General features: G+C 53.6%; 1 protein-coding gene across 2 annotated transcripts; it reads right to left on the minus strand.

Annotated features, from left to right (window-relative positions):
* Positions 1-2,583: 2,583 nt before the first annotated feature.
* On the minus strand, positions 2,584-13,718 carry AMPD1 (adenosine monophosphate deaminase 1). 2 transcript variants are annotated; one of them, XM_045012624.1, is made up of 14 exons: positions 13,517-13,718; positions 12,226-12,388; positions 10,817-10,982; positions 9,695-9,914; positions 9,124-9,253; positions 8,510-8,704; positions 8,069-8,200; positions 7,774-7,937; positions 7,466-7,592; positions 6,711-6,874; positions 4,673-4,793; positions 3,650-3,823; positions 3,255-3,365; positions 2,584-2,903 (listed from the first exon to the last, which is right to left on the minus strand). In XM_045012624.1, the coding sequence occupies exons 1-14, from the start codon at positions 13,687-13,689 to the stop codon at positions 2,745-2,747; spliced, it is 2,199 nt and encodes a 732-aa protein (XP_044868559.1). In that variant the 5' UTR covers positions 13,690-13,718; the 3' UTR covers positions 2,584-2,744. The 2 variants fall into 2 exon arrangements, with proteins under 2 accessions (XP_044868559.1, XP_044868558.1); XM_045012623.1 differs by having other exon boundaries at positions 6,711-6,877.
* Positions 13,719-25,794: the final 12,076 nt, after the last annotated feature.

Consider the following 25,794-nt stretch of genomic DNA (forward strand, 5'->3'; position numbering starts at 1 on the left):
TTCATTAGGTGGAGCCCGTCTCTGCCTAGCACTCCTCCTCCTTGGAACACCATCCCATGGTCGAAGAATCCAAAGCCTTCTCTCCGGCACCACTTGCGTAGCCATTCATTGACTTCCACAATTTGACGATCTCTACCCAGGTCTTTTCCCTGCACAGGAAGGATGGACGAGATCACCACTTGCATCTCAAACTCCTTTATCCTTCTTCCCAGAGCCACGTAGTCTGCAGTGATCTGCTCAAGGTCATTCTTGGCAGTATCATTGGTGCCCACGTGGAGAAGCAGGAAGGGGTAGCGATCTGAGGGCTTGATGAGTCTCAGCAGTCTCGCCATCACATCGTGAATCCTAGCCCCTGGCAAGCAGCAGACTTCTCGGTTTTCTCGGTCAGGCAGCAGATAGATGACTCAGTCCCCCTGAGGAGGGAGTCCCCGACCACCACCACCTGCCTCCTTCTCTTGGGAGCGGTGGTCGTGGAACCCCCATCCCTAGGACAGTGCATCTCATGCCTTCCAATCGGTGGAGTCTCCTTCTGCTCCCTTCCCTCAGATGTATCATTTAGTCCACTCTCCGCATTAGTACCTGTGGAGAGAACATGAAAACGGTTGCTCACCTGTGTCTCCGTTGCTGGTACATGGACGGTCCTCTTTCTTCTTCTGGAGGTCACATGCTGCCAAATTTCTTCACCGTCCCTCTGTCCCCTCTGCGCAGCCTGCTCCGATTCTTCAGAACTTTGTGCCCGTAGAAGCATATCCTGACGTCTGTCCAGGAAATCTTCATTTTCTCTTATGCAACGCAGGGTCGATACTTGTTGCTCCAGACCTCGAACCTTCTCTTCCAATATGGAGACCAGCTTGCACTTTGTACAGACAAAGTCGCTTCTGTCCTGTGGAAGAAAGACAAACATGGCACAACCTGAGCAGGTTACAACAGCTGAACGCTCACCTTCCATAAATTCTTCCTTCTAAGAGCTTCCTCAGCTGGTGCAGCAACTCACAGAAGCCCGCAAGATGAAAGCCTCAGTGGGCTCTCCCCAGGCAAACTCCCTCTGTTAGCCTCCACTGTTCGTTGCTCAGCTGGTTCGCTGCTGACTGACTTTTTATAAGTCAGACCCACTCAAGGCCCACCTGGAACAAAGCACTCCCAATTCACACTTTTCAAACACACAATCAAGCACATGGTCAAACTGACAAACTGACATACTCTGGCTGTGCAGTGCCCATCACAAGGGGAGCCTTTGCATGCTATGGGTCTACAAATAGTAATAATGATGGGATATGGCAGCAGATCCATATGTGCTTGATTATGTTCTAGCCTTCGTTACATACCACTGATATGAACAGAGCAATTTCAGCCTTCAGCAACCTAGTGAAGGATTTATTTCCAGGCATGACCATCTTTACATTCTGTGTTTGTACAGCACCTAGCACCGTGGGGGACTGGTCCATGAACAGGGCTCCTAGGTGCTACTGCAATAGAATAGTAGGGGCTGAAGCAAAGCAACAACCAGCACTGATAAGATTCTGGCTGCAGTTTACCTTTTAATTGTATTTCTTGTCCCCACTCAACACAGCCATAAGTCATGGTGATGTCATGATCAAAGTAAGATTAGCTAGCTAGATGAGACTAACAGAGAAAGGGCATTTGTGTACTGATGACAGCTGAGAGGGAAAACAGCAGCTGTTAAACTACTGGTGGGGACGGCTCATAGTTGGGATATTAGGCTATCTGTTAACAACTAGGGCTGAGGCTTACAAAGGCAAGGAAAGAATTTAATCATTTTGCACTTAGGGTGCTGAGTAACAGTTTCTGAACAAAAATGGACCAGCGGGAGATAGGCCAGTTATTGGCTACCACCTGGGATTCACTGGCTACTCAATTTGTCTTTCAGTCCAGTGAGAGCAAATTTCTTCCTGTCACTGGCTCAGGGCAACACAGTTCAGCCAATCCCCCACCCAGACACCTCCAGCACATGCCCGTGTGTGTGTGAGAGAGTGGATGCCTGCCAGCTCCACCCTTCCCTGATTCCCACCCATGCAGGGCTGCCATTGCCTTCTGGGCTATTGCTTACATGGGCTCCAAGGGACAGAGCTAGTATAGCCTTGATGTGGTCCTTGACCGGTGCCCCCTCACTGTCAGCACTTGCCAAGAGGCCAGGCGGCTTGAAGCTTTGCAGGGCTGATTCCCTCAGAATAGACTTATCCACGCAATGCGGGCTGGTGCAGTACAGCCTGTCACAGGGCCGGGAGTTACTCCGCATACAGCATCGATACAGGACTTGTAGAAGGCTGGAGCTGAGTCATTTGCTCCTGATTTGTGAATATCTGAACAGTCAGAATTTGTGTTGCCATTTCGTGATTTAATCGCACTCACAGTATCTGATTTTTTTCCTTAAAGCTCAAGCTCCTGGAGTCCTGTGATTAAGAGAGATTCTCACCTTTTGCTTGCAAAAAGTACATTTCCAGCCCTCTTGGCTACAGAGACATGCCTGAAAACATGACACCGAGTGACCCAGAAACCACACAGCAAAGAAAAAGAACCCAACTTTATTATTTGTTAAAAATCTCATGATTTTCAGGGCCTGACTAGTGATTTTTTTAACACCCAGGGCCAGTAACACCACAAAGGACATGATCTCCCAGTGCTGCCGCCACAAGAAAGCAAAGTGCAGTCATGGGTGGGGCTCTGGGCTGCCCCAGGCCCTGACAAAGTGGAGGAGGCATTGGGGTCCGGGCAGGTTTGGGGATCTACTCCGTGGTTTTCAGCCCCTCTGCAATGAGGTTGAGTTCGTAGCACCAGGTTTCATAGCGATAGGCCATGCGGATCTGAGCTACATTTGTCTTCCAGATGTTGTTGCCATGGGGCCCCTCCTCACGGTAATTCTCCCCCAGGAACTTGGTCTTCTCCTGGCAGAGACAAGGGAGCAGAATGAAAGGCGCTGCATGGATCTATGCCCTCATCTCCCTCGGACGGCCTCCCTCTGCAGGATCCCGGCTGCCCGTGCTGTGCACAGGTTAGCGCTGGCAGGCCTCTGCAGCCTCCCAGAGAAGCTGCTTCTGTCTCTCAAATTCCCTTTAGCGCCAGGTCTGAGGTGTCTCTCTCCGAACAGGCAGAGCCACCCCTCCAGCTCCCCCACCCACTCTGATGCACACATGGAGACAGCTGCAGGAAGGGACACCCTCACTGCCAGGCCACTGGCGAACTGCTGAGCAGATGGCCCCGTCCCCCAGGGAGATGTGGCAGGCAGACAGACGTACCTCATGGGACAGACCGCACTGCAGGACACTGTTCCTGGCAATCTCACACATGTCACAAGTGCTGAGTTTGAAGACTTGGGCCGCAATGGCGTATTCCTCCATCAGGGGCTCCTAGAGCAGCACAAGAATCATATCGGGGGAGAGGAGCGTGCACGGTGCTGCACCAACAGCCGGCCCTGCAGACAGACTCCTCCCAGCACCTGCGGCACCGCTCTGTGCCTATGGGGGGGCAGCAGCCATTCCCATGACTCTGTTATGGCAGTGCCTAGGGCCCTCTCAGAGCCGGGCCCCACTGTGCTGGGTGCTGTACAAATAGCTCCCATGTCCCCATACCGCAGTGCAACGGAAGGACCCTGGGTGGTACTTCCATGCCCAGGCCTGCCCTGGAACCCTACCTTGGTGTAGTGGAACTGCATGGGGTCGTCCGTGGAGAGAGAGACCATCAGGCCTTTCTGGTGGAAGTCCGGCAGCGGGTTTTTGGCGTATTCAAGGAAGAGGCTGTTGTTGCTGAGCGGGGACATAGCGATGGGGATTTGGGCAAGGAAGTACAGGTACTGCAGCACAGGACTCTGAAAGGAAGAGCGTGGCCGTCTTCAGGGCGCAGGGCGGTGGCAGACGCTGCTGCTTCTCCACTACCTACCGCCCAACCCTTCCGTGCCCTGGCAAAGAGAGCTGGGAGGCAGAGCTCACAGCTGCTTTCTGAGAAGGGGAGGGTCAGTCACTGTCCTATAAAACCACAGGGAGTAGATCTGGGCTTCGCCCTTGGCTTAAGCCAGTCGGTTCCTCCATGGTCTGTGCAGCCTGCAAGCACAGATTCCCACCTCCTCAGCATTTTCTCGGCCCAGAGCAGGGATCTCAGTGCTGGGGAACACATGGTGCTCCAGGCGCGGGGCGGCGTTTGAGTGACATGGGGCAGCATATTACAGTTCAGTGTGTCAGAGTCATGCGGGGTGGGGCTATGGCACCAGACTGGGGCTCAGGAGACCTAGGTTCATAAGAACATAAGAACATAAGAAAGGCCGTACCGGGTCAGACCAAAGGTCCATCTAGCCCAGTATCTGTCTACCGACAGTGGCCAATGCCAGGTCCCCCTGAGGGAGTGAACCTAACAGGCAATGATCATGTGATCTCTCTCCTGCCATCCATCTCCATCCTCTGACGAACAGAGGCTAGGGACACCATTCAATTGCCAGCCCTGCCACACACACCTCCAGGGTGCCCTGGGCAAGTCACTTAATGTCTGCGTGCGGGCCCCAGCCCTGCAGGGCCAGTGGGAGGGTGTGACGCAAGAGCCACTGGCATTGGCTGTGAAGATAGGGCCTTGGCCAGACCATCCCCCTGCACCGCTGGAGCCATGCAGCTCATAAGAGTGGTGGGGGGGGGCGGGACGACATTAAGCGACTCTCCCCCACACTCACCTTCTTTAGGTTCAGGCCATGGGAGATATTATCTGCTGTCATGAAGGCTGCGAGCAGGTGGGTGATGGCCCCGGCTTCCCCGCAGTGGGGTCGGAACAGGAAGGTGTTCATTCCGCGTTCCCTGTGTACAGACAGCAATACAGTAACCCCTGTGTACGATGGAAACCTCTCCAAGCCAGGGGCTGCAGCAGCACCCCCAGCGCCCCTAGTTCCAGCACCTAAACATGGGGCTAATGCAGGGAGTGGGGGGGCAGTGCTGGGTGGGAGCTGAAGCTGAGCTGGAAGCCCACTTCCAGGGACAGGACCCCCAGAGCCCAGCCAGACCTGCTCCCAGGGACAGGACCCCCAGAGCCCAGCCAGACCTGCTCCCAGGGACAGGACCCCCAGACCCCAGCCAGACCTGCTCCCAGGGACAGGACCCCCAGAGCCCAGCCCAGCCCCAGGCCTCAGTGTTTGCCCTTTATTCTCCCTAGTGCATTCAGACTGGATGCAAGGAGACAGTCTCAGCTGACCCAGGTGTTTGCCACAATTGCTCATGTCTCCCTGCTATCAAGGAAGCTTCAGAAATGCCTGGCTGTGGGCTCCCCCACTGGCCAATCTCCACGCTGGAAGCACAGACCCCAGCAGATCCGCCCTAGCACCACCTGCACAGCACGAACACAGGTCCCTCAGTGCTTCTGCTGGAGGCAACTCACAGCCAACATCCCCTCCCTCCATATGGGGCGCAATGCCCATGTGATGCATGGCTAGAAAGTGTTCAACATCCTGCAAAACAAATAACCCTCAAAAGACACTGTGGGGAGATAGTGTTTGTGTTTTTGTGTATCTACATATGTATGAGTAAGGCCCACAATGTAATCAACAGTCCCTGTCTATGCTGTATTCTGATAATTCAGAGGTCAAAAGAACATCCTAGCATTTAAATGAATTGTAAACAAGGGATATCTCTGTATTCATCTCTCTTTGAAATGTATAGCAAATAATCTGTGAATGATGGAGGAACAAGCAAATTGCCTGATATTAATTCTATAGCTAAGTACCGGTGATGGACCTCCTTCAAAGTCATGCTAATTACCTTTTGAATTCCAGCTTGTCAAAAGACATGAAATTGTATAAAAGATCCTTGGGTCCTGATTCTGTCATTTCAGATCTGCTTAGGCTTCATCAGGGGAAGTTTGAATCGCAAGACTGAAGTCTCAGTTATGCTGGTACGCCCTGAATATGATCTTTGGATATTGGACTATAACCTATGAACTATTTCTGAAAGAACTCTTTACAACTACAAAGTTCACCATCTATGCGATTAATCTGAACATCAGTGAATTGAACTCATGTCTGTATGTATATTGATCTTTTAACCCACTCTCTCGCTTTTGTTTTTGAATAACGTTTAGTTTAGTTTCGTTATTAAGATTGTCTGTAGCATGTATTTGGGTAAGATCTGGAATATTCAATAACCTGGGAGGTGATGTGTCTTATTTTATATGATGAAATAAGATTTACAGACATTTTCATCATATTTGACATGGGTACCCAGATGGAGGCCTGAGACTGGATTACTTTAAGGCAATGGTTCTCAAACTTTTGTACTGGTGACCCCTTTCACATAGCAAGCCTCAGAGTGCGATTTCCCCCCTTATAAATTAAAACCGCTTTTTAATATATTTAACACTATTATAAATGCTGGAGGCAAAGCGGGGTTTGGGGTGGAGGCTGACAGCTCGCAACCCCCCACGTAATAACCTCGCGACCCCCTGAGGGATCCCGACCCCCAGTTTGAGAATCCCTGCTTTAAGGGAACTGGGTTGTTTGGACTTCTGTGTAACCGTTAAGATAATAAAGAAGCTGGTTTATGCTGGCTTGGTGAATCTACGTATTGGAATATCCACCAGCTTTATGGGGATTGTCTGCCCCATTCTTTGCAGCTCGCCCTAACTGAGTGACCACAGATGGCCCCCACGAGGACCCGGTCACAGCCCATGAACCAGGTCCCCACCAGAGGGCACCAGCAGCACACATCCCCCGTGCGGTGACCCACCTGCGGAGGTTGTTGAGCACCGTGATGTTGGCGTACATGTAGTACAGGTAGTAGGTGTAGGACGGGTTCTTCTCATGGCTCCACTTGTCCGGCTTGGGGCTCTTGGTGGAAAACATGTGCCCACTGTGCTTGGACTCGTCATCCACGCTATCGAAGCCGGTGATCTGCTGGCACGAGCAGACAGGAGTGGGTCAGCCCCACCGCCCTCCCCTGGCTCCTAGGGATCTCCCAATTGAGGGGGTGTCTGTGAGCAAAGCCAGACGTCACCTCCCTCCCCATGGGCTAAGCAACCTCGGACACCCATCTCCCCGACCCAGGACACACGGCACTGAGTGCCTGACACCGCCCTTACCCCAAGCACCACAGCACATGCAGTGCAGGAGGGGGCCCAGCTCTCCCAGCACATCCCCTGACCACCCTGCCCAGAACCCCATGCAGAGCCTGGCACATGCCGTGCAGGAGGGGTGCTGGGCTCCACCCACTAGCCTGGGCTCCTCTTAATGGCCCAGCACCAGGTAACTCAGAAAGGAGCTTGCTCGCTCGTCTCACAGGCCTGCCTCTCCTGGCACTTCCCAACCCCAACCCATTTCTCTGGTTGGGGCCAGAGCAGGGAGGGTGGAAGGCTGATTTCCCCGACCTGTGGGGGAGGGCTCGGTGCTAACAGTATGGCAGATAGTGGTGGGGTCTGAGCCCCAGAGGCACCACCCCTCCCGTCAGCGCTTCGTCAGGCCCAGGCCTCTCTGTGCAGCACTCACGTGTCGCAGGAATACGCTCAGCTCCTTGTTGGCCTGAGGACTGATTGTCGCTTCAAACACAGGCACAAAAATATTCTCCAGCATCTTCCCAAAGTGGGGGAGGAAGTTCTTGGCCCTGAACACGTCGCTGGGGACAGAGACCAGGGTTAGCCTCCAGCAGGAGAGCCGCACAGCTCCCTGCATGGACAGAACGCCTCCCCCCGCGGCCCTGCTACAGATGCCCCACAGCTGCCACGTCAGTAAGTCAGGATGCTCCTGCTCCCGCCAGCCTTGCCCCGACACCCGGAATCTCACCCCATGGCACGTACTAAATCCTGGGCACTTGGATCATCCATTTCATGTTGGGGGAGTAGACCCTGTGCCTGTTGAACCAGCTGGCCAGCTTGGGCCACTCCTCTGGCGAGCGCCCATAGATGGACAGGCGGGGTTCCGCGTGCTGGTACTTGGCATCCTCCAAGTCAGAGCCGACTTCCTGCAGACATAAGGGTGCAGGTGGTCACGTGTGCCCCACTCACATGGCTGGAACTCGGCATACTGTGGGCATGCAGGCTCCTTCCTGCTGTGTTGGGTGCCCCTTGTGTCTCCCCCCCCACCCCCCCTCACCTTGATGATTGTGGCAAAGTACTCGCCATCGATGGTGTTTTCTGTCTTCAGGTAGAGGTCACGCAGCTCACTGGCTCCCACCGGGTTGTACTTGTCATTAAACTTGTCAAAGCGCTGGAAGGTCTGGCGCCCCTGGGGTGCAAATCAGGGTCAGAGCCGAGGGCGGATAATGCTTCATGGACCTAAAGGGGCGGAGTGCAATGGACTAAGGCCTCGCTGGAGAGGAGAGGGTTAACCCCAATTCTAGAGAAGAACATTGGCCACCCTGCCATGGGACAGAGCTGGTGCAGTATGTGCCTGGGGAGGGGTCCTGGGTGACAGAAGGCATGTGATGCAGTGCCCCTAGAAGAAGTAGGTGAGGGTGCCCATGGGGCATCTGGGGACATGGCCCTGTGGGTGGGTAGGCATGGGACATCTTACAGCAGAGGCCAACAGACTCACAGCGTGAACATCCAGAGAATCCACCGTCAGGTCATAGGGGTGCATGTTGAGCTGCTGGAAGAGCTGCTTCAAGGTGAGTTTCTTGCCCTTGGCGTCATACACGACCCTCTCCGCGTCCACACGGTACGACTTCTTGATGAAGCGCAGCAGGTGCTTCTGGTTCATGCAGGCTGCAGCATGAATGTGGGTGTCCACCTGCCAGGCAGAGGGGAGCCATCAGTCTAGCTAAGGCCCAGGTGGTTAGGAGGCAGGGCAGCCAGGCCCATAGAACGAAATGCTGCTGACACTGACTGCAGCCACGGGAAGTCTGCCCTGGCATCAGGGAGCACATCAGCCTGGATCCCAGTAAGCGATGGTGACTCCTAGGGGCTACGCCCTGTGCCTGCACCCCAGCCACCTCTCTGCACACTCACGCCTCCGGGGGTGACCCAGGGTCTGCTCAGGGGTCACAACAGCTTGTGCTGCCCCATAGAGGATGGGGAGAGCTGCCTGAGCAGCACCAGCGCCTGCACCACCTGCCCTATGGCGGAAGGAGTCAAGGCAGAGTCTGCATGCCCCTGGCTCAGCCCATCTGTCAGGCCAGCCATGTCTGTGCGTCTGTCCCAGGCCCTCACCTTCCTGCAGTTGTAAAAATCCCGATGAGGGTTGTTCTTCAGCTCCTTCAGCTCCTCCATCTCATTCAGCATCTCGTGCACACTGAACTTGGAGGAGAGGAACTTCAGGCGCCGATGAGCGTAGGTTTTCCTGACAGAGACAAAGGGTCAGAACCCAGGCGCATTCCGGCCCAGCTGAGCGCGTGGGACATGGGGATGCTACAGGTGGTGCGAACAAGGGCACGGCTGCCACGCAGCTCACATATGCCATGAAATTCCTGCTGTAATGACCTGAATCCTATAGCGCCAGCGGCTGGGGCAGTGACAGCATCCTGACAAACTCCTCCAGGCCAGGTTTCAGTCCCAGAGCGGGCCCAGCCATGGAGGCCTGCAGCAGGGCTGGGCTCCTCTGGGCACCAGGGGCCTGGCAGGTATTGCTGGGGGCCTGGCCAGCCCCTCTGAATGAAGCGGGAGCTGGTGTCCTGCCTGAGGGCTGCAAAGTTCTGCAGTGCACAGCCCCTGGCAGCGCTGGAGCACAGCTGGACTGGGGCCCACTCTGTGTGGCAGGGCGGGGGCCTGGCTGGGCACTTACATGGGTCCCTGTGCAATCATGGCGAGGAGGAAGTTCATGTCATCGAGGAAGTCCTCGAGGTCGGGGTAGGGCAGGTCCTTGGGCTTCCCTCGTCTGGCAGCCGCTGCGTCGGCGTAGACGTAGACCACCCCGCCCTGCATGCAGACGCAGTAGCCCAGGTCCTCGGGCAGATTGTCCGACCGGAAAGGGTCCTCACCGTCCTTCACCGGGGGGGTGAACACTGTCCCGAAGGCAGAGTGCAGGTGAGCAATGGGCCTGGCAGGGCAGCCTCTGCCACGTGGCTGTACTCCAGGGCTGAGGGAAGAGTCAGCACCGGCCTGCTCATGAACACAGGTAGCCCACCCTGGAACCCAAGGCCAGGCCAATGGCTGCCCAGCATGGGGCCCAGACAGACACAGGCTGCTGCCGCCAATGGGATCTTCTGGGGACCCTTCCCTGCCCCAGTGCCTGGGCTGCTCCTTGCCTCTCTGGTGGTGGAGCCGGCATCCCAGCTCTCTGGCTGCTGAGTCTCTCCAGGCCCGCAAGGCCTGAGCAAGAGCATCGCTTGCCCAGAGACACAAATGGCTGGTGGAGCTCTGACAGCCCTGGAGGGATCTGGGGCATGGAAACGAACAAGCGTATGTGAGGGACCCCGCAGCCACAAGAAATCTGTTTTCACATAGTGCCTTCCTAGCTGCTGTGGCCAAGCTTGCCGCACTCAGCAGGGGACAGATCCCTTCCTCAGCCTCACAGCATCCGGGGAGGAATCACACCAGGCGAGACAGGGCCAGTCATGCTCCGGTGTGAGCGCCAGCGGAAGATGGTTCACAAGGCAGCAGGGGACCTTCTCACCCCACTGGGAGCGTGGCAGAGAGTTAGGGCATTCAGAGGGGCTCCACTCCCCCCACATCATGGGGTCAGTCTCTGCTGGAGACCGGTTCCAAGCTAGCTGGGGTGAGGCTGCATTCCTGTAGCCTCAACAACAGGAGTCATTTCCTCCAGATAGATGCAGGTTCAGCACCCCTGGCACCGCTGCCGGGGACACCCCCTTGCCTGCACAGCCCTGGGCTCCCCAGCTGTTCTTCAAAGGCTTCCTGTTTGTGCTGATTGTGAGTCACCCTGGAAGTCATGGCTGCTAGGTACCTGGGCCGCGCCCATCATCGGCTTGCCAAACCTCGCCTTCTATGTTGCGCAGATACTGGGACGGGGTCTTGGGGAACCTCTGAAACGATTTCTGCATGTATTTCTCCCGGATGCACAAAGCCCGGTAGAGGCCTCTGCAGACAACTTCAAAATCCTCAATTGTGACCTGCAAGAGTTCTTTGTTGAGGACATTGGTGTATGCAGCATGTGGGGGCCTGCCCTGGGCCTCTGGGAGCTCCCGGCCCCGCTGGGACGCACAGACAGACATGCTTGCTGGGCACGTGCTGGAGAACAGCTGAATCAAGGCAAGGCCTGGGTTCCCCCGGAGCCCGCCCCCACATGCCTGGCCCAAGCAGGCAGCCTGGCAGCCATTCTCCAAGCCCTGCCCTTTCAGCCGGGCTGACAGCATTGTGTGCAGCTCAGTGGCCAGGGCCAATGGGAAAGGTCCTTGCTGAGGTAGAAGGAAAGCCCCAGAGGCCAGGACAAGCCATTAGAGGCACTGTCCTGGGGCGCAACTCCCAGCTGCTGTCTGACATCTCACTCTGAAGCTGCAGCCTAGGGTGCTGCAGGGGCTATTTTAGGAGCACAAGCTGGTCCCGCTTCAATTTCATCTGACCCAGCACATCTAATTTACTGCAGAAGGCCAAGTGTTGTGTGGGCAGCCCCGGGAGGTCAGTCCAGGTCGCTGGCGATCGACAGGAGCAGGGGATTACCACCCAGCAGCTGCAGTGGCTGGCTGGGACCATGGCTAGGGAGTGATGCTGGAGCGGCCATCCCAGTGCACTGGGGAGTGTCTTGCCAGAAGAACCTGTAAACCCCCCCGCATCCTGTAATGGCCCCTGCCTTTGCTGCTTGGCCCCAAGCTGATCCAGCAGGGCCGGGCTGCACCTGCGCATGGTGGGGGCCTCTTTGTGATTCTCCACAGGCAGTCACTGAACCAGGGGTGTGCACATGCAATTCACACGGCGACAGAGCTCAGCGAATGCACAGTCACAGCCTTGCATTTCTGCCCTGGCCTGGTGACTGGCTGGAGGTACTAAGGGGTCTCAGCAACTGCTCCATCTGCCACCCTCCAGCATCTCTTCTTGAGGAGCCACAAGGGCCCTGTGCCTTCCCAGCCATCCCACAGAGAAGAGCCCGTGAGTTTCTCTGCCACATACATTGGCTTGCACCTTTGGGATCACTAGGGAATTAGCAGGGTGCTGCCATCTGCCCAGACTGAGCTAGGAGAAGTGGCCTCTCCTATGCATTTAAACAAGGGGTACTCATGTGCACATTCCCCGCTCCCAGGTGATAGCAGGGATCGAGGCAAGCAGCCAGGAGAGAGGCGTGCAGAGGGCGTGGCGGGGGAGATCAGGAGAGGGAATGGCACTGAGACGTGGGAGGGAGCGAGGCATGCTGGAGCTTACCCCTGAGGCATAGTCCCCTGTGATCTGCACACGCTGGAAGTCGGGCACAGCCTGGTACAGCGGCGAGGCAGCGATGAACTCCTCGATGGTGGATAGTTTGGTTGCAGAAGTTTCAGCAATGGGCAGAGCCAGTGCGATTGTCTTCAGGGAAATCCGCTTCTTCCTGCGGAGGAGGCGGGGACCACCTCAGCCTGGGCACTGGCAGCACCTTTGTGCCCTGCAGGCATGGCAGGACCCTGCCCAGCTCTAGGGGTCAAAGGGGTACGCCCAGGTATTCAAAGGGAAATAGTGCAATTAGCAGCACGTCCTTTCCTGTTTCAGCGCAAACCTGGGCTGTCTGCACAGACAGGCCAGTACAATCCAATGCCTCGGCCCTCCCAGATGCTGTTGGTCACCCTGGGCCAAGCCATGGGCCAGCCTGGCTGGCGAGGGGCATGTTCCCGCCCCTGTCCCAGGTGGGGGAGGCAGAGGCTGCAGCAGAAGCTTTGGTCCCACAAACTTGGCTCTCGGGAAGTCAGAGCTTCATGATGTTTCCAGCCATAGCAGGGGGTTGCAACTTTTCATTTGGCACTAAGCCTAGATTATTGTCCGGAGTAACTGGACGCTGTCTGAGCACTTGCATGGCCCTTGTCACCACAGTCTCTGAATGCCTCACAGTCACTAGCGGGGTTTGCTCCTCTGCCCCCTGTGCGGCAGGGTCGGGAAGGCTAAGGGACTGGCCCAAGGGCACACAGCGCTCGTCTCTGGGGAGCAGTGGCTGAACGCACCAGCCTGTGGCCGATGCTCAGGCAGCACGATGAGGCCTGCAGCACAGAGCGACTGGACAGACAGGCTGGATGGATGTATGGCTGGAGTCAGTCAGGTCTTTCAAACACTTTCACAGGGGAATAGCCATCTCTTACCACAGGACAACACTCCTGGGGCCACCAGACACCAGCTTCTACGGTGGAGTGTGTGCTGGAGGCAGGGAGGCTGCTTGCGCATGTAATGTGATAAAGCACCTGGAAACAAACAGCATGAGCTGTCCAACAGGCTCTCCGTGGCCATGGCCAGGGAACCTCTAAGCCAGACAGACAGTGGCCAGCCCAGGTTGTCCCAGGGGGTTCACTGAGCTATTCCCAAGCCATAGCTAAAGTTTCCATCCTCTTCTCCTGGTATAAGGGCACGCAGAGGCGGGGCAGGGGCCGGAGCTGAAGGCTAGCAGGGCCAGGGCAGGTCTCAGAGGTGGGAAGCTTTCAGCCTGTCCCTCCCCACAGTGCCCCAGGCCTACTGCCCCCCACCCAGCTCTCACCGCTTGTCAGCCGTGGCTGTGGTCTCCTGGTGGATCATGTGCTCCCTCATTTCATGGTGCAAGATGGGGCAGATTTCTTCTACATCGAAAGGTGAGATCTCATGCCTGCTCTCCTCATCCTTCACCTCAGAGGCAAAGACCTTCTCAGCGAAGGAGCGCATCGCCTCATCCATCTCTGCAGGGAGAAGGTGCCCTGGTGACCTGGCCAGCCACCCATGACCAGGCAGGACTCCTCCCACCCAGCAGGATGAGGTGCTCCAACCCCCATACCCACCTGGCAGAGCCAAACTCAGCTTTGGTCCCTTCTGCCTGCACTTCATCTCCCAGCAGGACTGCGTGTCCCAGTCACCCAGTACAGGGGAGCAAGGGAACAGCGATTGTCTTGATGCTAATCTCTCAGGGCCTGTCATGGGCTAAGTGGGGCGGGAGACTTGTCCTGACTAGGGTGACCAGAGGTCCCGATTTTATAGGGATAGGCCCAATTTGGGGGGCTTTTTCTGATATAGGCACCTATTACCCCCCACCTCCTGTCCCAATTTTTTACATTTGCTATCTGGCCACCCTAGTCCTGACTTCATCCAACTCCGTAGGCAATGCTTGCTTGGGGCAGATCCAGAGCCGAGGGGAAGGCTGGGGCTGAGGGGAGAACAAGTCCATGGGCAGGGAACTGAGTGGGGGTGGACCCAGAAGGGGCAGGCATGTGGGGGAACACACAGGAGGGGAGTGAGAGTTAGCACAAGCCCCTCCCTGACCTCCCAGCTGAGTGCTGCTCTCCCCCTGTCACTTACACACAGCATCCAAGGTAGGATGGAGGCAGTGATGAGGATGAAGATGGACATAGAGCTGCTCCCCAAGTGGTCTATGGAACATGACAAGGGACTATAGGCTCCTGAATGGTGTGGAGAAAGTGACTAGGGAAGTGTTATTTACCTCTTCATATAACTCATGAACCAGGGGTCACCCAATTAAATTATTAGTCAGTAGGTTTAAAACAACAACAACAAGGAATTACTTCTTCACACAATGCACAGTCAGCCTGTGGAACTCATTGCCAGGGGCTGTTGTGAAATCCAAAAGTACAACTGGGTGCAAAAAAGAACTGGATGAGTTCGTGGAGGCTAGGGTGATCAAGGGCTATTAGCTGAGATGGTCAGGGACTCAGCCTCATGCTCTGGGTGTCCTTAAGCCTTGGACTGCCAGAAGCTGGAACTGGATGACAGGGGATGGAGCATGTGATAGTTGCTCTGTTCTGTTCATAGTCTCTGGCACCGGCCACTGTCAGAGACAGGCCACTGGGCTACATGGGCCATTGGTCTGACCTGCTGTGGCTATTTTTATATTCACTTGACCCTGGGGGTAGGGCTGGGAGAGCAGGAATTTCCCTGCTGCTGCTCCAGGGACCTTGTCTAGCAGGTGGGACCCGACATTTGCTAAAGACGATCCAGCCTGAACTGGGAGAGCTGGTGCCTGTGCTCAGCGCCATGGACATGGATTTGGTGGTGGCCCTACTCTGTGCCATTCAGGGCCTTCCACAAATGAGGGATGGGAGAGGGAAGCGAGGACGGGCATCACGGCTCCCTGCATCCAGATCACTTTCCCCTCCTGGGCTGTGTAAGAGCTTGGGGTTGCTCCTCGCGCCCTCATTCACAGCCCGCTGGGGCAGGGCGCAGCAGAACATCGGGGGAAGTATCTGTGCATCACTGCTTGTCCATGGCGCCCCTGGGCAGTTGCTTGGTGGCCCGCCCCTAAGGCTCACCCTGTCCAGGAATAGGTCCAGCCAAAATTGGCAACCACATAGGCCCCACGATAGCAGAACCATTCCTCGGCTTACATCTAGAGAAGGGTTTCCTTAAGCTACCAGATGTTATAGCAACAATGGAGCAGGCAGAAACAGCCACCTGGGAGCCAAAACCAATGAGCTCCTGTACCCCTCAAGGTGCAGCTCCAGAGATTGCTGGAAGGGAAAGGGACCTGTGCAGGAGGCCAGCAAAACTATGCACAACTGACATGCCACGTAAAGCTGCAAGGCACTAGCAAGGACTCAGCCACTTCTGGGGGGTTGAAGCAGTACCTGGCCTCCTGCATGGCCCTCTGCAGGCCACAGACACTTTGGAACAGCTCCAGAAAGCAAATGCTCCCTGGACCTAACCGCCCCACAGCGAGCCTGGGCAGCCCATGAACGTGAGCTGAGCAGCCCACGAACGTGATGTATGGCAGGAGGGATGTGAACTGTGATGAGCAGAAGGCTGGAGGATGGCCTATGCTGGGGATATGCACATGCAATACCACTTCATGGAAGCACAACGAGCAGGTGATGAGGTGCCAGGACTGGGCCCCATCTGCATGACAGAAACAACTGAATTGGGGGAGTTCCTGCTCTGAACCCACAGCTTCTACTCGGACATGGCCTCAGGGAAGCAGCAGCAGCATTTTATCCCAGGCATTTGAATTTCAGCTCTAAGGTTCCACCCTTGAGAGACGACTGCTGAGGCAACCTTGTTCCCAGCAGCTGCAGGATCCTGGGGCAAAGAGACTCATGCTCAACTCTGCATCCAGCAGCAGCGTCACTGCAAATTCAGGAGTTGTGTCCATTTCTCAGCAGTTCAGGTTTTGCTATATAAGCAGCTCCAGATCTATGTGACACAAGAGCCAGGCAGTGGTAAGTTGCCGTGAGCCTGAGGGATGCACTGAGTTCTCGTAGCTATTTGCATTCTCGTTATCAGAATAAATGCAACTTCTGAACCAGTACTCTGCTCATATCTTGCTGGCAGATGGGGACACTCGGTGTGTGGGTTTCCCAGCATTTGGAGATGATCAGTTTGTCCTCACCATGTCCACAGAAGAAGGGGAGGGTGCAAGGGGCTGCACATTGTGGCCCCCTGACCTGGATAAAGGAGACTAAGGCTCTGCTCTTGGTCCCAGTCAAGTCTGTGGATTGACTGCAGTGAGAGCAGGAGGTGGCCAGAGAATGCTAGGCTAGCATGAGTCACACAGCAGAGAAGTGAGGGGCTTGTTAGATTTGGGAGAAAACCAACATTTTTCTCCCTCTAGTCCTGCCTCAGCTGCAGGCTCAAGGAGTTAAGGGTCAAGTTGGAACTTTACAAAACACCAGCTGTTAAGGAAACGTTTAATAACAAATAGCAGCTTTAGTGATAGTAAACAGCCAGACAGTCAAAACATGTGGAAACCAATTCTACTTGTGGTCCAGGCTGGTTCCTGGCATGTACTGCTGAGAAATGGCTACTTCTTGGACTGTTAACATATTGCCATGGTCATTTGTCTACTGGCTATTTCCAGTGATAATTTGTCTGGTTCATACCCCAGCAGCCACACAAGGAAGGGCCAGTAATATTCATGTTTCTCTTCTGCTGTTGGAGGTAAAATAAAAACAAACCGAGATGACCAGCTCTGACAAGTCCCCAGATGCTTCTCCCTCCCATCAATATTAGCATTACAGGGACAATCCCAATATTCAGGGCTTTTTCTTATATAGGTGCCTATTACCCCTCACCCCCATCCCGATTTTTCACACTTGCGATCTGGTCACCCTACAGTACGCTGAGCCATTAACCTAGCACAGCTTTAGAATCCAACAGCCTTACACACCTCGCTATACCTGTGATGCAGGCAGACTCAGTGTAGCACTTGGTACTAAGGCTGGTCTGATAAATGCTGGAGGCTTGATGAGTGATGGAGGAGCAGGAAGGATTTTCAGACCTGAGCTACCAAGTCAGCTCCTTACCCTTGCTGCAAACTCTTCACGTTTCTGCTCCATGTTCTCCCCAAGCCACAAATCATTTCTTGCTAGTTTAACGTGAGTAGAGCACCACAGCTTCACTCAGTGTTCAAATCTGCAGGAGCACGTTGCTTCTCTACTTGCCAGACAGAGCAACAGGGAATCTCCAGTAGCCCCAATTCTTTTTGCCCACCCTCTCTCTCTTCAGATACATTCATGATACATCCAGACATTTGGCTTCAGCTGGGGTGCTGGCATCAGTCACAGTTGCAAGCTGAGTGTTAGGACTGAGCCCAGTTTGCTTTAGCACCACTCTACATGCTCAGCATGTGCTAGTTCTGGAGACCTGTCCACTTGCTTTGTCTTCTGCGTGGTGGAATCCACTCATCTGGCCATTTAATTCAGTGCATTTATTTGCAGCCATGCGTCCCCTTTATTTGGCCTATCATCCTGTACATCTTCTATGTGAAATCCTGGCTCCATTAAAATCAACCGCAAAACTCCCCTTGACTTCAGTGGGGCCAGGATTTCACCTTGTGTCTGTGCCATCTACAATATAGCATGTAGCTGCCTCTTTATCCCCAAACAAAAAAGCAAGAGACCCACTTTAAGCTTTGGCTGCTGCCATCTGCATCACCAGACATAATGGGCACATCAAGAGAGACACTGCAGTTTACAAAGAGCACTCTCTGGCTGCTCACCTCATTGGCTTTTTTTTAGACCTACCTGCAACTTTCACTTGTGGCATCTTTGCTACAAGCTGTTGGCGCCCCGAGTAACCCACTGCAGTGAGGGAGTGTGGGCGGCTGAGTGAAGCTGCACAACAGCCTAACACAAATTTTACTGCTCTATATCCCCGTGTAACCAGAGTCCCCTCTCTAAAAGGAGAGGAGGGATCAGATATGGAACTATTTAAAGTTGCAGCCAAGAGCAGTCTCAGGGAAACAGGTGAAGCCGAAGGCCAGCATTAACTTTATTGACCCTGAAGTACCAGAGAGCTAATACAGAACTTAGAGTCTGTGCCACCAGGAGATAATTCCTGGAATTATTCATCATGCCCTTTTGACTTGGCAAATGTTGACATTATTCCGATATTATTTAACTTAGCGAATATTGGCATTAAAGAGCTGTTCCTGTTTAAAGAAACACCTGGAATGTGTACAGCACAGTATGCTGACAAAATCACTCTTCAGCTTCTGACTCAGCAGTGTGGGGAACTGTGCTGCCTGGGCACCAGTGGGAGCAGACAATACTGGTCTGTAATGGGCCCAGCTGCTGGCTTTGTTTTTATTTATTGGGGAAGGGGTTAAAAGAAACTGAATTAAAATGAGTAAAACTCAAGCAAAACACCCAGGGCTAAACTTGTCATAGTCACACAGCTTGTGATTGTGTAACAGAGAAGAAAACAGACTGACCAGTTCTCCCACGAGAAGCCCTTATTATTTTATTATTTGCATTACTGTGGCCCCTAGAGACATCAGCTGAGTTCAGGAGCCCATCGTGCTACACACTGTGCATACACATAGTGACGCTACCGCAAGAAGCTTACAGTCTAAACAGCTGGATGGTCTAAAGGAAGTATTATCCACATTTTGCAGATGGGGAACGGAGACTGGGAGAATAAATTATTTATCCAAGGTCACATAGGAAGCCTATTGCAGAAGTGCTGAGTCCAGTCCAGCACCTTCACAAATCATTTCCAAGTCACTCAAAGAACCTTTCTAAAACATTGTTCATTCAAGTTCTGTGGGTGTCACTGCTTCTCATGTATCAGAGGGGTCGCCGTGTTAGTCTGGATCTGTAAAAGCAGCAAAGAATCCTGTGGCACCTTATAGACTAACAGATGTTTTGCAGCATGAGCTTTCGTGGGTGAATACCCACTTCTTCGAATCCGAAGAAGTGGGTATTCACCCACGAAAGCTCATGCTGCAAAACGTGTTAGTCTATAAGGTGCCACAGGACTCTTTGCTGGGAGCCCTCATCGTGACCCAGACCCCATTGTCAATCAAGAGAGATTTCTATGCTCTCTCCTCAGGCCTGGGCTTCATGATCTTGGTCTAAGACACTGTCAGATATAGAAGACTGCTGACTAGAGCCAGGGCTTGCACTGCTTCCGTCTACTATCCCTGCTCCTTTGATTAACCTTTATAAATAATAAAATCTGAGACTTGGTTTTAGGAACCCAGACTCCGCCTCACTGTCTAGATGATTCTTTTATTTAAATCCTATAAAACCAATGTCTCCTGCACATTATTACCCTATAAAGGCTACATTTGCTTAAAATCTTTTTGGGTTGGATGTCAAGGTCAGAGGATTCACATCAGAAACCAAGAATGACTTTGAAGGCTGAATTTTCTTCTTTTTCCTATGATCTCTCGATCCTCTCACTGTTTTAAACTGAAAAGTTCAGCTGAGCTCTCCTGAGAGGGTCATCTGCAGAAACATTAGTAGGGATGTGTTATGTGATACAATAATCAGAATTAAATCTTCATTAAGTTGAAACACTGAACATGAATGTGTGATCTTTCCACTTTTGTCCAGCTGTGAACTTTTTCAGCCTTTGGTCTGCATCACTGATGAGCCATTTACTCTCACCATTAAGCAGCCTTGCCAGGCACAGGCCTCAGAAACCCAGCACTAAATTCCTATTAGGCTTGCTTGCTCCTGGCTGCTCCTCAGCACAGTCCTCCTGACAAGGGAGGAGGCTGAAACATTGTCAGACAGTAGGGCAGATCTAAGGTTTTAGCAACATCCTTAGCCCCCGTCTTGCTGTCTCTAGGTGCACCTGTTGCCAGATGAGGTGTCCAAATCTGGACCCTTGGCTGACAGTTTTGCCAGGCAAGCCAAAGGCAGCTTAAGTTGTCAGAGAAATATTACATTTCCATTAATTTCATAGACACACCCTGGCTTGTGAATGATGTGATGAAATTAGCGCAGTAGGTCCTCACCAGCACATTGGGTCAGTTATTAGCACTAATTCCCAGAGAGAGTTCCTCTCAGCCATTCGCTATTCATTGACCAGATTCCTCAGCTATGGGCTGAGCCTGTTCAGTTAAATGGCCTTGCATCCCACCCTGCAACATAAGCCAGTTAGATCCCAGAAGGTCAGTAACAGTCAGAGGGCCAGACCAGAGTCCTGCCGGAGTAAAGATTTCCCTATAGCACCAGAAATAAAAATGTGTTCGACAGTAAACTTCACCTAAACATTCCACATAAGCTCATAAGCCGCTGAGAGAGCTAATTTACACTAACAGCAATCCCTGCTGCTTCACTGTTGTGGCATCTCTGCTCAGATTGCAGCCCTCAGCCCCAAATTTTACAACAATAGTTGCCCCCAGGGGAGCTGGGACTTGCTGTGTGATTGTCACATACTCCAGATTCTGTTGTGCCTGTTTGGAGGGTGAGGGAAATAAGTACAAGTGATAGGCCTCATCCGACCTACTTATTTCTGGGGATATCAAATAGCCATGCAGCTAAGCTTGACTTTGGGTGACCTTGAAAGCTTCAGGGCTGGCTGGAGTTAGCAGCAAACACTGGCATAAGTCCATTGCTCAGAAAGAACTTGAAACCAGCACACTCCGTACATGCAGCGGCCACCACGCAGCAGGCTGGATTTCAGTCTAGTGTGAAGCAAAGGGCTGCACCAGAAGGCAAGGCACTTGATCCCACTTGAAAGAGGCAGCTTCCTCCATCCATGTCTTCACAACCCACCTTGACTTTAACACCCTGCTAAGGTACAGCGCTATCAGGAATTGCAGTGAACAGTAAGTGTATGGAGGGAGAGCAGTAGACTCCAAACCTCCCACAAAGCTCACAAATGTGATTCCTAAAGATGGAAAAATAAATGTTTTAACATAGTCTTCTTCTGCATGACCAGAGAGGTTTGGGGTGCATTTAGATGGGGAGCTCCTTAGAGTGGCTGTACAGAAGTGAGAATTTTCAGCATTTAAATAATGGGCTAAGTTTCTTTGAAAATGGAACACACCAGCACTCTGGCAGCAGTGACAAATATGGCATAAAAGCCTAATCAGGCAGAGTTCAGCCTTGTCTCACTTGTCTGTGATACTGTGGTTTCAGTGATTCATGCTACTTGGTTTCATGCATAGAGGTAATATGCTTAGACACTGAAGTTACAAAAATTCAAATTGGAATTGAGATAATGTTTTTTAAAACAGCAAAGATAATTAACTCCTGAAAAGATTCTCAATTCCCCATCAGTTGGACTCTTTAAAACAAGGTTGAATGACTTCCTAAAAGATACACACTAGTTCAACCACAAGTTATTGGACTTGATGGTGTCACTTATGTAGCAGGCAAAATGAATTCTTCGAGTGCTTGCTCATATCGATTCCAATTAGGTGCGTGCACGATCGTCGGAAGATTTTACCCTAGCAACACTCGGTGGGTCGGCTGAGGCGCCCCCTGGAGTGGCACCCTTATGGCGCCGGATATATGCCCCTGACAAACCAGCGCCCCCTCAGTTTCTTCTTACCGGCCGTGATGGTCGTTGGAACTGTGGAGCACGGCTTAGCTGATCTCCACTTCCCTAGCTCTTAGCTTGTTTATACTTGTAGACAGTTGTTATAGAGTAGTAGTTAGTAGTTTCTAGTTGTAGTTAATAGTAGTTATTGTTAGTGTACATAGTAATTGGAGGTAAGGGGTTTCTCCCCATCCCTCCCTACCCAGGCTCATGCCTAGGTTTCTGGGTTTCAAACCATGCTCGGCCTGCCTTAAGCTGATGCCTACGGGAGACCCCCACGACTCCTGTTTGAAGTGCCTGGGGGGATCCCATCAATCAGATAAGTGCCACATTTGTAAGGCATTCACGCCTCGGACAAAAAAAGGAGTGGGACTTTCGTTTGAAGCAGCTCCTTATGGAAGCCGCACTGAGCCCAATGTCCTCGGCTCTGCGCCGAGACCTGGTGCTGTTGGTCCGAAGCGCGCCTCCGGCACCGGAAACAACAGCTTCACAACCCCGGAACCGGCAAAGACTCCCAGCACCAGACATCTCCGGCACTGCTACCAGCGCAGCACCACTTGATGTCTCCGGGACCCAAGAAGCAGCACAAGCAACCTGCTGCTCCTGTACAGTTGCCGGCACCGCCTGTGCCTCCCTTGGAGCAGCGTCCTGTGCCAGACCACCCCGCAAAGGCTCCAACTCAGGCACTGTCAATTCCGGCGCCACAAGCGCCGTTGAGTCCGGTGCACATAAGCTCCCCGGTGTGTACCGTGGTCGAGCTCGGCCTACCTTCCACCCCCGAGACTTTCTCCACGGCACGTGACCTGATTGCGCTCACTGAGCTGGGACCGGCGCAACCTTCAGTACCGCTGGTGCTGGCTGTTCCCTCAAAAGGGAAGCCCTCCATGATGCGCCCTCCGTCGCAGAGCAAGATGGGTTGGGCACTGATCCCGGTCCCAATCCAGGTTGTGGTCCCGATCCCAACGTTGGTCTCGTCCACAGCACCGCTCGCAGTCCTGGCACTGATCACCATCTCGGTGCCGGTTGCACTCGTGGCGCTGCTCTGCCTCATGAAGATCTCCTTCCCAATACAATTGGTACTGGTCCAGATCCTGGTGCCATTTGACTCGGCGTCGATCCCGGCAATCACTCCGCCCGTAGATCTTTGTTGAGATCCAGATCTGCCTCTCGGCACCGATACAATCGTTGGTCCCGATCCAGGTTGCGGTACCACTCAAGACCGTGGCACCGATCTCCATCTGCGCGGCACGAGGCAACAAGACAGGACAGTGCGACCCAGCATGAGCGGGCAGCTCCACCTTGGCCGTCCCGCCCTAACTTGAGATCGTCCCAAGCGGAAAGTGGATACCACGTCCATGACCAAGACTTGGACGGCGCTAGCCAAAGCCATGACGGGCAGGATCCTGCTCAGGGACCCCCACAATGGTCCTTTTGGACCCCTTGGGCATACCATCAAGCCCAAGGTGTCCCCTTGGGGGCTTCTCGCTCTGCCCGCTCAGAACCCTGGGTCCTGGAGGCCACTGTCAGTTGCCGCCCCCCGCCCCGGGGGGGGGCTCAGAGGTGACAGCCCTACCCTCAAGCTCAGGCCCATGCCCCTAGCATGGTGGACCTAGGGCAGCTGGATACCCCCCCAGCAAGACTTGCCTCAGGACCCGTTAGTCCCGGGCGTATCCTCCTTGTCTTCACCTGATGAGGCAGTGGCGGGTACGTCCTCCTCTGGCCCCCCACCTCTATGCACACCAGGACTTGCTTCGCAGGGTGGCACAAAACATGAACCTCCAGGTGGAGGAGGTGGTGGTCGAGGATCCGATAGTCGACATTTCATCTGACGATACCCCGACACATATAGCCTTGCTGTTTATTCTGACCATCAAGGCTAATGCCAATACAATTTGGCAATCTCCGGCATCTATTCCTCCCACTGCCAAGGGAGTGGAGAGGAAGTACTTGGTCATCTCCAAAGACTATGAATACCTGTATATTCGCCCCCAACCGTACTCCCTTGTCGTACAGTCCGTTAATGAGATGGAAAGATACGGCCAACAAGCTCCCGCTCCTAAATCCAAGGACGCTAGGCGCCTGGATTTGTTCAGGCGGAAGATATATTCTACTGGCGGCCTACAACTCAGAGTGGCTAATCAGCAGACCCTCTTGAGTTGCTATAATTACAATACACCTGGAACTCGATGGGAAAGTTCAAAGAACTTATTCCTCAGGAGTCCAGGGAGGAGTTCGGGGCCTTACTGGAGGTGGGCAAGAAAGTAGCCAGGACATCTTTGCAGGCCTCAATAGATGCGGCAGACTTGGCAGCTAGGACTCTGGCCTTGGGCGTAGCTATGCGCCGCATTTCGTGGCGGCAGGTCTCTGGTCTCCCGCCGTAACTGCAGCAAACTATTCAGGACCTGCCCTTTGATGGCCATGGTCTATTTTCAGACAAAACTGACTCCAGACTCTGAAGGATAACCGGGCCATCATGTGCTCATTGGGCATGCATACCCTGGTGACGCAACGTAGGCCCTTCCGACCCCAACCACAGCGCACCTACCATACCCCTTGGCCAAGACAGAACTTCTCTAGAAGATGTAGCCAGGGTGGTAGGAGAAGACAATCTGGTCCTCAGACGGGCCAGAACCAGTCCCCCTCCCCCAACCATCGGCGGGGTCCAAACAAAATTTTTTGATGGTGTGCCTGAGGGCGGAGCACCAATCTCCTTCCAGGATCCTTTCCCACCTTTCACCAACCGGCTCTCCTATTTCCTCCCTGTGCGGTCCCGCATAACGTCAGACTGCTGGGTCCTACGTATGGTGGAAAGTGGATACCACCTTCAATTTGTTTTGTCCCCCCCTTCCCCCCCATTCCTCTTCAGGGACCTCTCTCATGAGCAACTCCTCCTACAGGAGGTGCAAACACTAACTATCAGAGCTATAGAGGAGGTCCCAAAGATACTGAGGGACAGGAGGTTTTACTCCCACTACTTCCTAATCCCCAAGGCAAGGGGGGGGGGCGCACTACGGCCCATTCTGGACCTGCGCGGGCTCAACAAATTCATGGTAAAAAGTTGAAGTTCCGCATGGTTTCCCTGGGGACCATTATTCCTTCCCTGGTGCCTGGAGACTGGTACGCCACCCTCGACATGAAAGATGCGTACTTCCACATAGCGATTTACCCGCTGCACAGGAACTTCCTTCGCTTTGTGGTCAAACAACAGCACTTCCAATTTACCGTCCTTCCCTTCGGTCTATCCATGGCACCAAGGATCTTTACCAAATGTATGGCCATCGTGGCTGCCTCACTCCGTCGGCATCAGATCCAAGTGTTTCCGTACCTCGACAACTGGCTCATTCGGGGTCACTCCAATGTCCAGGTGCAATCTCATGTTCAGTTCACCATGAGCTTGTTCAGACAGCTGGGCCTGCTGCTCAATGTTGAAAAGTCCACTTTGCAGCTGACCCAAAGAATAGACTTCATTGGAGCAGTCCTGGATTCAAATCTTGCCCGTGCATGCCTACCGCATGCCTGCTTCCAGTCCATGGCAAGCATTATCCATGGCCTCCAAAGCTTCCCGACCTCGACAGCACGCACGTGCCTCGGTCTACTGGGACACATGGCGTCCTGCACCTGCGTGACCAGACATGCCAGACTGCGCCTCTGGCCACTTCAGGCCTGGCTCTCATCCGTGTACTGCCCAGGCCGGGACAATTTGACAGTGCTCACGGTACCAACGGAAATCTTAACCTCCCTGGTCTGGTGGCTGAACCCCAACTCGGTATGCGGAGGGACGCCATTCCATGCCTCACAGCCCACCCTGGTCCTAACCACGGACACATCATCTCTGGGCTGGGGCGCTCACCTTGCGGACCTTCACACACAGGGCCTTTGGTCTACACAAGAGATATCCCTGCACATCAACATATGGGAACTGAGAGCTGTACGCCTGGCGTGTCAGGCGTTCCGCAAACACCTTCAGGGCTGTTGTGTCACAGTTTTCACAGTAACACAACGGCCATGTTTTATATCAACAAACAAGGGGGAGCACAATCATCCCCCCCCTCTGTCAGGAAG

This window comes from Mauremys mutica, chromosome 4 (genome assembly GCF_020497125.1).
Source record: "Mauremys mutica isolate MM-2020 ecotype Southern chromosome 4, ASM2049712v1, whole genome shotgun sequence".
In the NCBI taxonomy this organism is placed as follows: Eukaryota; Metazoa; Chordata; order Testudines; family Geoemydidae; genus Mauremys; species Mauremys mutica.

What these genes read in the sequence shown, in the direction of transcription:
- AMPD1 (XM_045012623.1), bottom strand. Translation starts at nt 13,689, where the DNA reads ATGGATGAGGCGATGCGCTCCTTCGCTGAGAAGGTCTTTGCCTCTGAG. An exon ending in ATTTTTACAACTGCAGGAAG is followed by an intron (nt 8,705 to 9,123) that starts GTGAGGGCCTGG and finishes TCTGCCTGGCAG; the next exon opens with GTGGACACCCACATTCATGC. An exon ending in ACTTTGCCACAATCATCAAG is followed by an intron (nt 7,938 to 8,068) that starts GTGAGGGGGGGT and finishes TTATGTCTGCAG; the next exon opens with GAAGTCGGCTCTGACTTGGA.